At 48.2% G+C, this 12689-nt stretch overlaps 1 protein-coding gene across 2 annotated transcripts in view; it reads right to left on the reverse strand.

Annotated features, from left to right (window-relative positions):
• Positions 1–11535, reverse strand: part of MICOS10 (mitochondrial contact site and cristae organizing system subunit 10) — a 35778-nt gene extending 24243 nt beyond the window's left edge. Inside the window, exon 1 of one of the 2 annotated variants that reach the window (XM_069575125.1) lies at positions 10885–11535. In XM_069575125.1, coding sequence (XP_069431226.1) covers positions 10885–10948 — 64 coding nt within the window. In that variant the 5' untranslated portion in view covers positions 10949–11535. The remainder of the gene's footprint in view (positions 1–10884) is intronic. The other variant, XM_069575123.1, reaches the window with a different exon arrangement.
• Between the last annotated feature and the right edge of the window lie 1154 nt (positions 11536–12689).

Genomic DNA, 12689 nt, shown 5'->3' on the forward strand with positions numbered 1-12689 from the left:
TGATCTCCTTTATGAGTGACTGGCTGGATCTCCTTGCAGTCCAAGGGACTCTCATGAGTCTTCTCCAACACCACAGTTCAAAAGCATCAATTCTTCAGCACTCAGCCTTCTTTATGGTTCAACTCTCATATGCATATATGGCTACTGGAAAAACCATAGCTGTGACTAGACGGACCTTTGTACGCAAAGTGATGTCTCTGCTTTTTAATGTGCTGTCCAGGCTGGTCACTGCTTTCCTTCCAAGGAGCAAGCGTCTTTTAATTTCGTGGCGGCAGTCACCATCTGCAGTGTTCTGGAGCCCAGGAAAATAAAATCTACCACTGTTTCCATTTTTTCCCCCTATCTATTTGCCATGAAGTGATGGAACTGAATTCCATGATCTTAGTTTTCTGAATATTGAGCTTTAAGCCAGGTTTTTCACTCTTTTCTTTCACCCTCATTAAGAAGCTCTTTAGTTCCTCTTTCTGCCTTTAGAGTGGCATCATCTGCATATCTGAGGTTATTGATCTTTCTCCCGGAAATCTCGATTCCAACTTGTGATTCATTCAGCTTGGCATTTCACATGATGTACGCTGTACAGAAGTTAAATAAGCAGGATCACAACACACAGCCTTGACATACTCCTTCCCCAATTTAGAATCAGACAGCTGTTCCATGTCTGGTTCTAACTGTTGCTTCTTGACCCACATACAGGTTTTTCAGGAGACAAGCAGGGTGGTTTGGTACTCCCATCTCTTTAAGAACTTTCCAGTTTGTTGTGATCCACACAGTCAAGGGCTTTAGCATAGTCAGCGAAGTAGATGCTTTTCTGGAACTTCCTTACTTTCTTCACACTCCAACAGATGTTGGTAATTTGATCTCTGGTTTCTCTGCCGCTTCAAAACCCAACTTGTACATGTGGAAGTTCTTGGTGCATGTACTGCTGAATCCTATCTTGGATGGGTTTTGAGCATAACCTTGCTAGCATGTGGAATGAGTACGACTGGACGCTGGTTTGAACATCCTTTGGCACTGCCCTTCTTTGGGACTGGAATGAAAACTGACCTTCTCCAGCCCTGTGGCCACTGCTGAGCTTTCCAAACTGGCTGGCATCCTGAGTGCAGCACTTTAGCATGAAGTGGTCAAAGTGTGAGCCGCTCAGTCGTGTCCAGCTCTTTGCGATGCCACGAACTGTAGCCTGCCAGGCTCCTTTCCATGGAATTCTCCCGCAAGAATACTGAGAGGGTAGAAGACATTCCCTTCTCCAGGGGATTTTCCCAACCCAGGGACGGAACCTGGGTCTCCCACACTGCAGGCAGATTCTTTACCATTTGAGCCACCAGGGAAGCCCTTAACACAAAATAAGGTAAGGTAAGGTGAAGTCGCTCAGTCGTGTCCGACTCTTTGCGACCCCGTGGACTGTAACCTACTAGGCTTCTCCGTCCATGGGATTCTCCAGGCAAGAATACTGGAGTGGATTGCCATTTCCTTCTCCAGGGGATCTTTCCGACCCAAGGATCGAACCCGCATCTCCCGCACTGGAGTCAGACGCTTTAACCTCTGAGCCACAATAAGCCAATCTTAAAAAGACAAAGACTGTAAGATTCTAGTTAGTGACACGAGGTAGTTAGGAGTCAAGATCACAGAGACAGAAAACAGAGTGGCGGTTGCCAGGGGCTGGGCTGAGAGGAGCCACTGGTGACTGGGCAGAGGGCCAGCGTCACATGATGAAGCATCGTGGAGGCGGACGACGGTATCGACTGCACAACACGGGGAATGCGCTTAATACCATCCTGACCTGCCTCCTGAGAAACCTGCATGCAGGTCAGGAAGCAGCAGTCAAAACTGGACATGGAACAACAGACTGGTTCCAAATCGGGAAAGGAGTACGTCAAGGCTGTATATTGTCACCCTGCTTATTTAACTTATATGCAGAGTACATCATGAGAAACGCTGGGCTGGAGGAAGCACAAGCTGGAATCAAGATTGCCAGGAGAAATATCAATAACCTCAGATATGCAGATGACACCACCCTTTTGGCAGAAAGTGAAGAGGAACTAAAAAGCCTCTTGATGAAAGTGAAAGAGGAGACTGAAAAAGTTGGCTTAAAGCTCAACATTCAGAAAACTAAGATCATGGCATCTGGTCCCATCACTTCATGGGAAATAGATGGGGAAACACTGTCAGACTTTATTTTTTGGGCTCCAAAATCACTGCAGATGGTGATTGCAGCCATGAAATTAAAAGACACTTACTCCTTGGAAGGAAAGTTATGACCAACATAGACAGCATATTCAAAAGCAGAGACAATACTTTGCCAACAAAGGTCTGTCTAGTCAAGGCTATGGTTTTTCTAGTGGTCATGTATGGATGTGAGAGTCGGACTGTGAAGAAAGCTGAGCAGCAAAGAATTGATGCTTTTGAACTGTGGTGTTGGAGAAGACTCTTGAGAGTCCCTTGGACTGCAAGAAGATCCAACCAGTCCATTCTGAAGGAGATCAGTCCTGGGTGTTCTTTGGAAGGAATGATGCTGAAGCTGAAACTCCAGTACTTGGGCCACCTCATGTGAAGAGTTGACTCACTGGAAAAGACTGATGCTGGGAGGGATTGGGGGCAGGAGGAGAAGGGACGACCGAGGATGAGATGGCTGGATGGCATCACCGACTCGATGGACAAGAGAACGGGTGGACTCCGGGCGTTGGTGATAGACAGGGAAGCCTGGCGTGCTGCAATTCACGGGGTCACGACTGAGCGACTGAACTGAACTGAACTGAATGGGACACTTAAAGATGCTTAAGATGGTAAACTTCAAGTTTTTCATTTAAATTAAAATTTAAAAAAAAATTTTTTATTGAAGCATAGTTGATTTACAATGTTAGTTTCAGGTATACAGCAAAGTGATTCAGCTTTATACATACGTGTGTTTTCAGATTCTTTTCCATTATAGATTACATGATACTGAATGTATTTCCCTGTGCCATACAGTAAGATCTTGTCGTTTATACTGTATATAGTAATGTGTATATATGTTAATCTCAAACTCCTAATTTACCTGTCCCATTAGATGGTAGATAGCATTATATGCATTTTTGTCACAATAAAAAAAATTAGCGGAAAACACCTCACAACATTATGAAGATTAAATGAGATAACGTTACAAGCTTATCACGCTGTGTGGTACCCACCAAGTGCTCAACAAACGGCAGTCGTTATCATCATTCCCGGAAGGAGCCAAAGCCTCTCTCTCCTCTGGGACTTTTCCTGGACAGTTTCTGAGGCCTGAAATACAGACCTCCACCCATTCCGCCTACTGAACACCTACATATTCTGTAAGACTGAACTCCAGTGTCACCACCTGCTTTTCATATTCCTCAGGAAGAGGGGGACGTTCCACAATGCCTGGTATTAAACTGTTTGGGGACATACACATTAATAATTACTATTACGTATATATACTGAAATACCGATGGTCAGACTTCCATACCACCCGCAGTGTTCACATTCAGAGCAAATGTGTTCATTATTTCAAGTTATGATTGCTATCCTTCATTCAATGCCTGCAGCAAGTATTTATCAAGTACAGGTAATGTACCAACTGCTCTGCAAAGGTTCTCTCACTTTATCCTTACTGTAACAACTACCACTTTATAACTGAGGAAACTAAGGCACAGAGAGGTCCTCAATGGTACTTTTATTTCTAATGCAAAAAATCAAGCAAAAGAAAAGGAAAAGTATGTGAAGGCTATCACAGTCCATTAAAAGGAATACACTCTAGGGGCTGCCTATAAATGTCCACAGCGTGCATTTTTCCTTATGCTTAACACACCCGGCCTCCAAGGACAGCCTTTTTCAGGAAAGCTAGGGTGCTGGGAAACCTCTTTCACAGGCAAGATGCCTCCTTCCTCTCTCGGGTTCCCAGCCCATACTGGACTAGGTACTAGATCTTCCTTACTCTGGTCTCACAGTGGGGTGAAATGGTGGGGGAGGAGGAACCACAGCCAGCGCAACAGCTTTTCAAGGCAGGTTAAGGATTCCGCAGGGCCCCACATGGGCTTCCCTGGTGCCTCAGATGGTAAAGAATCTGCCCGTAATGCAGAAGACCCAGGTTCAATCCCTGGGTCAGGAAGATCCCCTGGAGGAGGAAACGGCAACCCACTCCAGTATTCTTGCCTGGGAAATACCATGGACGGAGGAGTCTGGCCTCCAAATGCATCATGAAGTGCCGGAAGGAGACTTAACCCAGAGCTTCCCCAGCAAATCTGGGGCCCTGGCCCCTGTTGCACGGACATCAACGTGGTCACAAGGTCACAGTCTGCCAGCGCAGCCTTCTGCGCTCAAGAGTGAGCTGTAACAGGCCTGAGGGCAACGACAACGCTGCCATGACTTACACTTTCAGGGCTTAGAAATTCTCAACTTGCAAGGAAGGACCTCCATGCGTCTCATAACCCTGATTTTTCTCATTTCCTAGAATCTCACTTTCACTGGGAAAGAGAAAATAGACTCTCCTGTCCAGTCGAGAGTGACAGGCACAAGGTGAGGGCGTCCCAGAGCTACTGAGACTCTGATGTGAGCACTGTGCATGCCTGCCAGGCTCACCAGCAAAACGGGTGTCTTATTTACGAGGGCGCACACAAGACTAACCACTTAGAACGTACAAGAAAAACAAATGCCACAGCCCGTGAGCCAAGTGCGGAAGAAAACCAGAGCATTCAATAAATCTGATAAAACTTAAAAACAAACCCATAAAATTAGCAAAAACTGTTAATGATGCATTCACACAAAAACTAACGGAACATGCTATTCATAAAATGTAATATTCTTCACTCCCTTTTCATTTCCTGCAATAAGGCTTTGGCACTACCACTTAAACCAACACCACCCTCTCCTTGTTTAAATAAAAAAGTGCTCTCTGGTCTACGTTTCTACATTGACTAGTCCCGAATATTCCTAACACTACCTCATTATTAAGATTACCGACACTAATTTACACGCCCAAATGAAATTTAAAAGTTGGTGAAAGTTCCAAGAGTACAAGCACATGTGATCAAAGTGTGAACTGGCAGAAATTCATATGAAATCAACTTTACTTGGACTTTTAAAATTTAAGAGCTAATTCATTCAGTTAATAAACATACTGGGTAGCAAGTATGGGCAGAGAATAGAGTCTACAAAATTGTCAGCAATGCATGTCATTGACTTAACAGTAATTATTGTACGCCTCCTGTATGCCAGGGGCTGGGGATCAACAGTGAACAAAACCGCCTCTGACTCTCGTGAAGCTTACATTCTAGGGTGGGGGCTAATCAAATAAAGAAACAGACTGCAAATTTCAGATGGTGATACGAGCTATTAAGAAAAATTAGTGATGCGATGGATGAACTAGACAATGCATATGGGTGGCAGTACCAGGAATGAGCATGGAGGCCAACGGGAAAGGTAAAAATGTGAGAGGGAGCAAGGGAAAGAAAGGAATGAGAAAGAAGACAGAAACAGATGTGCAATGAACAACGGCCTACTGCGCCTGTTACAGGGAGGTGTGTGTGTTGCTTCCGTGATTCAACAGGCTCAATATACCAGGTCAAACCGCATTAGAAATTTTCTACCCCACACACTCCTATTATACACAAATAAATAGGTATTTTACATCCAGAATATGGGAGAAATAAAATTGTTTTCCCTATGATAGGAGAGGGAAGGGGTATTTATAAAAAAAAGTAGCTCTTACTATAGGACAATTTATATGAGAACATTACTCAAGGTTCAGAGTAAATCCTTGAAGAATAGTTTTGTTTTGTTTTGTTTTTTAAAAAATCTGTGCCTAAACTACATCCTTACGAGAGCTCTTTAATTCAGCTGTACAATATCTAGGCTACACATGAGCAATGGAAACAGTCATTTTTCACTCTGCTGCTGCTAAGTCGCTTTAGTCATGTCTGACTCTGTGCGACCCCAGACACGGCAGCCCACCAGGCTCCCCCATCCCTGAGATTCTCCAGGCAAGAACACTGGAGTGGGTTGCCATTTCCTTCCCCAATGCATGAAAGTGAAAAGCGAAAGGGAAGTCGCTCAGTCGTGTCCGACTCTTAGCGACCCCAAGGACTGCAGCCCACCAGACTCCTCCATCCCTGGGATTTTCCAGGCAAGAGTACTGGAGTGGGGTGTCACTGCCTTCTCCGATTTTTCACTCTACTCTGTGTAAAATAGCTAGTGGGAACCTGCAGCACAGCACAGGGCTCTCGCTGGGGACCCGGGGAGTGGGGCTGGGGGAGGGAGGGGCAGGAGGGCCGGGATACTAGCCCAAGTATAGCTGATTCGCTTCGCTGTAAAGCAGAAACCAATACAACATTGTAAAGCAATTATACTCCAATAAAAACAGATAAAAGCAACAACAGTTCATGGCAAAAAAAAGATTTTTTTTTAAACAATAAAACATTCATTTTCCAGCAAACCAGTGGGAAAGGATTGAAAATACTTAGGTAGAAGGTGCCAAACGGAGCAGTGCTCACCAAGGGAGCTGTCCGTTCACCGTGACCTCCCTTCAGTCCCTTTCAAGGCAGAAAATACGAAATTATCCACATGCAGCTGAAAGCCTGCCTTGGCCCTTCTTCCCTACCTACGTCTTCTACCAAACCTCTATCTTATGGCAGGCTGCCATTCCCTGAGTCTCCATCTCCATTTTGAAGTACCAGAAAAGCGGGCTGCCAAAGAGGTTTCAAGAGTTCTACAATCTCGCTGCCTATAGGAATAAGAACTAAAACACTGACGACAGAAGAGCGTTCCTCCCCCCGTCTCAACCCTCTGGACGGAAGCCCCCCAGAATTACACTTCCTCTCTGCACTTCTCATGTGCCCTTACTCGCAGTCCATTCCTTAAGGGGCAGCGCCTCAAAATCTGAACTCAGCTTCTCCGTCAAAATTAAAAACCTCTTCGTGGGGCTTCCCTGGCGGCTCAGTAGTAAGGAGTCCGCCCGCCAGTGCAAGAGACGTGGGTTCGACCCCTGATCCGGGAAGACTCCACCTGCCGCGAAACAACTCAGCTCGCGCGCCACAACTATTGCGCCTGCGCTCTAGAGCTCGAGCCCACGTGCCGAAACTGACGCCCGCACGACCCCGAGCCCGGGTCCGCAGGAGGAACCGCTGCAGGAGGAGACCCGCACACGGCAGCTAGAGAGCAGCCCCTGCTCACCGCAACTGGGGAGAAGCCCACGCAGCAATAAAGACCCTGCGCAGCCAAAAATACGTAAGTAAAATCCTTTTTTAAAAAACCTCCTCTCAACCTCATTATCACTCTCAAACCATGTAAGCAGAAAAACCACCGAAATTACGAGCTCTTCTCTCCCTCCAGGCTCTCTCCTGCCACTTCACACGATCAGTTACCAAGACCCAGATGTAACTGAGTGGAGCGAGGCGCACACGCACCCCTCCTGCTTTACTTCCAATTTCTGATCAATGACATCAACCAAGTTCTAACCTTGGAGTCATCCTTATTATAAGAAACGGAATGTGACAAAGTTAACCCAGTGGGAGAGAAGATAGAGAAAACAGCATTTATTAAGTTTCTGGTGTGTACCTGGCACTGTGCTGGCCTAGGAGGTGGGTATTACTATCTCCATTCCATAAATGGAAGGAACAGTTTGTGAAGTTTCTCGAATATACCCACTCTTTTCTGGTCTAACAGTTCAGACTTTTAACTTCATATTCGCAGCCTTCTCTACTCTGATTTGTTCTGTATAAAACACTGCCAGAACAATCATACCAAAATTCCATTCACATCACATCAGTTCCCTGTTAAGGGCAGTGAAATGCCTTCTGCTCCTCTACTTGCCCACTGGCTGGCCCACAGCTCAGTATGTATGTGTTAGCTAGCTCACCGCCGCCCACCAGCCTCAACTTACTGAGCCCTGGGAGCAGAAAGTAACAGATTTTTAAGACAGAGGTGGTGAATATGCACAATGCATGTGAAAAAGCCAAAGGCAACTCAAAAAGCTCCAAGAAAAAGTAGAATCTCCCTATGAGATTTCACAATTCTGACTCCACTCAAGCCAGCCTTCTCTAGGGAGGAGTGGGTGCTGCGATCGGAACCCCAGGGAGCTAACCCCAGCTCCTCACTTCTAGCCACCTAACCTCTCCGTCCCTGTTTCGTCCTCCATAAACGTTTAACCAGCCTTTGCGCAAGTTCTTCCACTCCCCCTAACTATCCAAGTTATTATCCAACGCTCTGCTAAAGGCCCATCTCTCCCAACCTACCACTGCACTTACCCGATTTATAGTAACAGCTCCACACAAAGAATTGGAATAACTCATTTTAATTTTCCTCTGGAATTACATATCACCACGCTTCATTTGGGCTTCCCTTGTGGCTCAGCTGGTAAAGGATCCGCCTGCAACGCGGGAGACCTGGGTTCGATCCCCGGGTTGGGAAGATCCCCTTGAGAAGGGAAAGGCTGCCCACTCCAGTACTCTGGCCTGGAGAATCCCATGAACTGTTTGGTGCACGGGGTCGCAAAGACTCGGACACAGCTGAGCGTCACTTCATGCTTCATTTAATCATTCCACCTGGTATGCCCCCACTCCCACAACGTCCCGCTCACGCATGGCACACACTACTCACCGCCCCGGGTGATCTTCAGTGTGTGTGTGCATGCCCAGTCGCTCAGTCGGGTCAACTCTGCGACCCCGGGGACTGTAGCCCTCCAGGCTCCTCTGTCCATGGGAGTCTCCAGGCAAGACCGCTGGAGTGGGCTGCCATTTCCTCCTCCAGGGGATCTTCCCCACCCAGTGATCAAACCCATGTCTCCTGCGTCTCCTACATCAGCAGGCAGATTCTTTACCACTGAGCCACCTGAGAAGCCTGATCATCAGTGGCATAATACTAACATCAACAATTATTACTATCACTATTTACTGACTACATAGTAAGTGCCAGGCATTGCGCAAATACCTTGTATACTTTTCTGTCCTTCAACATTCAGCATCTTTTTAGGTAAATCTGTCTTAATCCCCATTTCACAGTTAAGCCTCTACATAAACTCACTCATTTAATCCTCAAAACAACTCTGTAAGACAGTAATAATATTATGGCCAATTTACTCAATACAAATTAGGAAGCAGGCATAGAGAGGTTAAATAACTTGCCCCAAATCACACAGCTGGTAAGTGGTGAACTGAAAGCTGCGATAAATTCATTTACTGACTCATTCTCAACACTGTTTATTAAGCACTATTCTGGGGGCTGAAGCTAACACAGTGAATAAACCAGGAAACATTCCTGCTTACAGTTTTGCTTCTTTTCCAATATTTTCATTCAAGAGCACAATCCTAAATCCTCTTAAATACGCTTTAAGATTTTCATACAAAAATACCAAATTCAGGTAATAAAAGTATTGAAGAAAAGCATGGGACGTGAAGCCAAAATACCTGGGTTAAATTCCCAACTTTGCCATTGATTGGGCCCTGATCAATGGGCTTTCCTCATAGCTCAGTTGGTAAAGATTCTGCCTGCAATGCAGAAGACCCGGGTTCGATCCCTGGGTCAGGAAAACCTCCTGGAGGAGGGCATGGCAACCCACTGCAGTGTTCTTGCCTGGGAAATCCCATGGACAGAGGAGCCTGGCGGGCTAAAGTCCATGGGGTCACAAAGAGTCGGACACAACTGAGCAACTAAACCACCACCAGGCCCTGACCACATTCCTTCACTGCACACTGAGCAGAGTCTGGCACTCAGCAAAAGTTCTCCTCTTCCCTCCCAGCACTGACTTCACAGTCCGGGTCGTCACGGAGCACATGTTAAAAGGCTACATCAGGTGACAAGACGGGCTCAAAAGGGACCACTCGGCCTCTTAACTTTCCAAGTCAATTCTCCTTCCAGATGACCAGCACTAATGTCTCTGCTTTCAGGCCTCAAACTACTATCAGGCTGATAAATCAGGTTCCAAGTCTCAACCAGTCCATCCTAAAGGAAACTGGTCCTCAATATTCACTGGAAGGACTGATGCTGAAGCTGAAACTCCCAATACTCTGGACACCTGATGCCAAGAGCTGACTCCTTAGAAAAGACCATGATGCTGGGAAAGATTGAAGGCAGGAGAAGGGGACGACAGAGAATGAGATGGTTGGATGGCATCGATGGACCTGAGTCTGAGTAAACTCCGGGAGCTGGCAATGGACAGGGAGGCCCGGCGTGCTGCAGTCCACCGGGTCGCAAAGAGTCGGACACGACTGAGCGACTGAACTCTCCCCTCCGAGCACTGACTTTAGTCTGTGTCGTCACGGAGCGCATGTGAAAAGCTACACGAGTGACACGACGGGCTCAAGAGGGACCAATCGGCTTCTTAACTTTCCGAGTAGATTCTCCGTCCAGATGAACAGCACTCATGTCCCCGCTTTCAGGCCTCAAACTACTCCGAGGCTGATAAGTCAGGTTCCAAGCTGGGAATGGCAGCGACCCACGTGAGGCCTGGCAGAATCTACAAAAGGTTGCAGATGACCTTCTCGGCAGGCACTTTTGATTCAGCAGGGGAAGAACGTGGCCTCAGAGAGCCGTGACCCCAGGGAGAACCCCCAGCCCCTGGCCCCTGAGCCCTTGCACACGCCGCTTCCCCGCAACTCTCCGGCCGCCTGCCGACGCGACCCCCACTTCTTCGGGGCTGCTGCAGCTGCACCCCTCCCACTTCGGGCAGCGTCCCCAGGCTCCTGTGGCCCGTGTTCCCCAGCCCAATCAAGTGACCTGGGCCCCGGGGGCCCCGAGCCCCGGCCTGAGTGGCTGGAACAGGCCGCACGGCCTGACCTCTCACCCCGCGAGTGGACCTCTCGCGGGGCTTCTCCTCCACCCTCCCAGTCAGCGGGCCCTAGAGCCGACGACTCGGCTCCGGGCGGCGCCGGCCGGACACGACGAGGAGCCCCTCACCTATCTTCACGACGGCGTCCGCCAAGCACCGGTCCCACTTCCGGCCGAGCTCTGACTCCGACATGTTCCCCCGCCAGCAGCAGCCGCTCCAGCTTTCCGGACCGTCGGGCCCCGCGCTCAGAGCCCCTCCCCCACCGCCCCCAGGCAAGTCTCGCGATAGCCGGCCGCCGGTCCCAAGCCCGGAAGGCTGACGGCGCCGGCGCACCAGATATCGCGAGATGATCTGACTACTTCCGTTCTTTCCGGAGTTTTTGGTTTTTTTTTTTTTTTGGCAGTTGGTCGTCAAGGTGACGGGTGGCAGAGGCCTGAGGTGACCCTGACCTTGGAGCTGCGCCTACCTAAGGGTTGCGAGGCAGACAGGTTTCCTAGGCGGCATCCAGAGCCCTGTCTGGGAAGGTTCCTTTCACTACACCAACTCCCGACTCCGGCCTTGGAAATTCCCCAGGGCGAGTGAGGGCACCGCGCTACGGTCTCTTCCTTCGTCTCCTCACCTTGGCTTTTTTCTCCTCCCACGTTCCCTCATTTATTGCCGTGGAGCTCCCGCCGTCACCTCTTACCACAGAAATTGCCCAGGCAAAGGTCACTTATTGCCAAACCAGGGGACGCCTGTGACCTCTGTACGGCATTGGACGCAGCCGCTTTCTCGTTCTCGATCCTCCTTGTGGCTGCCTTCTCTTTATTCATGTGGCTCCCAGGACACCAGTCTCTGCTAAATCTCCTCCTCTGACTCGTCTCTTCAGAGGGCCGTTGCCGGTTTGCTTCCTCTCCCAGCTGCTTGGAGTGTTGCTTCATTGGAGTGCCGTCAATCCTCTGTACATATTCTCCCTAAGTAATTGCAAGCATTGCTAAATTCTGTCTCCTGATCAACCTTCCTATTCATAATTCAGCCTCTTCGCCTGGGTCATTTAGTTTTCCCTTCCCGTTTCCTCCCTGTAGTCTACCAACAAATACAGATTTGATCCTTTTGTTCTTATGGGGCTTCCTTGGTGGTTCAGACTTCCCTGGTGGCTCAGGCGGTAAAGCGTCTGTCCACAATGAGGGAAACCTGGGTTCGATCCCTGGATTGGGAAGATTCCACTGGAGAAGGAAATGGCAATCCACTACAGTACTATTGCCTGGAAAATCCCATGGACAGAGGCGCCTGCTAGGCTGCAGTCCATGGGGTCGCAAAGAGTCGGACATGACTGAGCAACTTCACTTTCACTTTTGGTGGTTCAGGTGGTATAGAATCTGCCTGCAGTGGGAGAGACCCAGGTTGGATCTCTGAGTCGAGAAGATTCCCTGGAGAAGGGAATGACTACCTACTCCCAGTAGCCTTGCCTGGAGAATTCCATGGACAGAGGAGTCTGGCGGGCCACAGTTCATGGGATCACAAAGAGTCAGACATGACCAAGCGACTAACACTTCATTCCTCTGATTAGAAGCTGTCAATGACCCCTATTCATCTACTGGTTATATTCAAGCTTCAGTGAGTTAATTTTAGGAAACCTAGAGACCCTCTGCATCCACTAATACAGCCTGGAGCCTCCCTCCACCTCCCTACTGCGGCAGCAGCTCACCTGGCCCATGGAGTCTCTACATTGTGCTGAAACACCTGTTGATATTTGTATCTGCCACTAAAACTAGAAGCTCCTTAAAGGCCTGAGTTGCCCCTTGCTCATCTGCACACTCCCAATTCAGAGCACAAGGCCTTGGACAGTAGGAGCTTCTAAGAAATATTTTTTCAGCTGAATTAAATTCATTCACTCATTTACTTATTCGTTTGTTCTCGGCATCCTTAAGAGCAGAACTGTTTTAGTAGTCCT

The sequence above is a fragment of the Ovis canadensis genome, chromosome 2 (genome assembly GCF_042477335.2).
Source record: "Ovis canadensis isolate MfBH-ARS-UI-01 breed Bighorn chromosome 2, ARS-UI_OviCan_v2, whole genome shotgun sequence".
Lineage (NCBI taxonomy): Eukaryota > Metazoa > Chordata > Mammalia > Artiodactyla > Bovidae > Ovis > Ovis canadensis.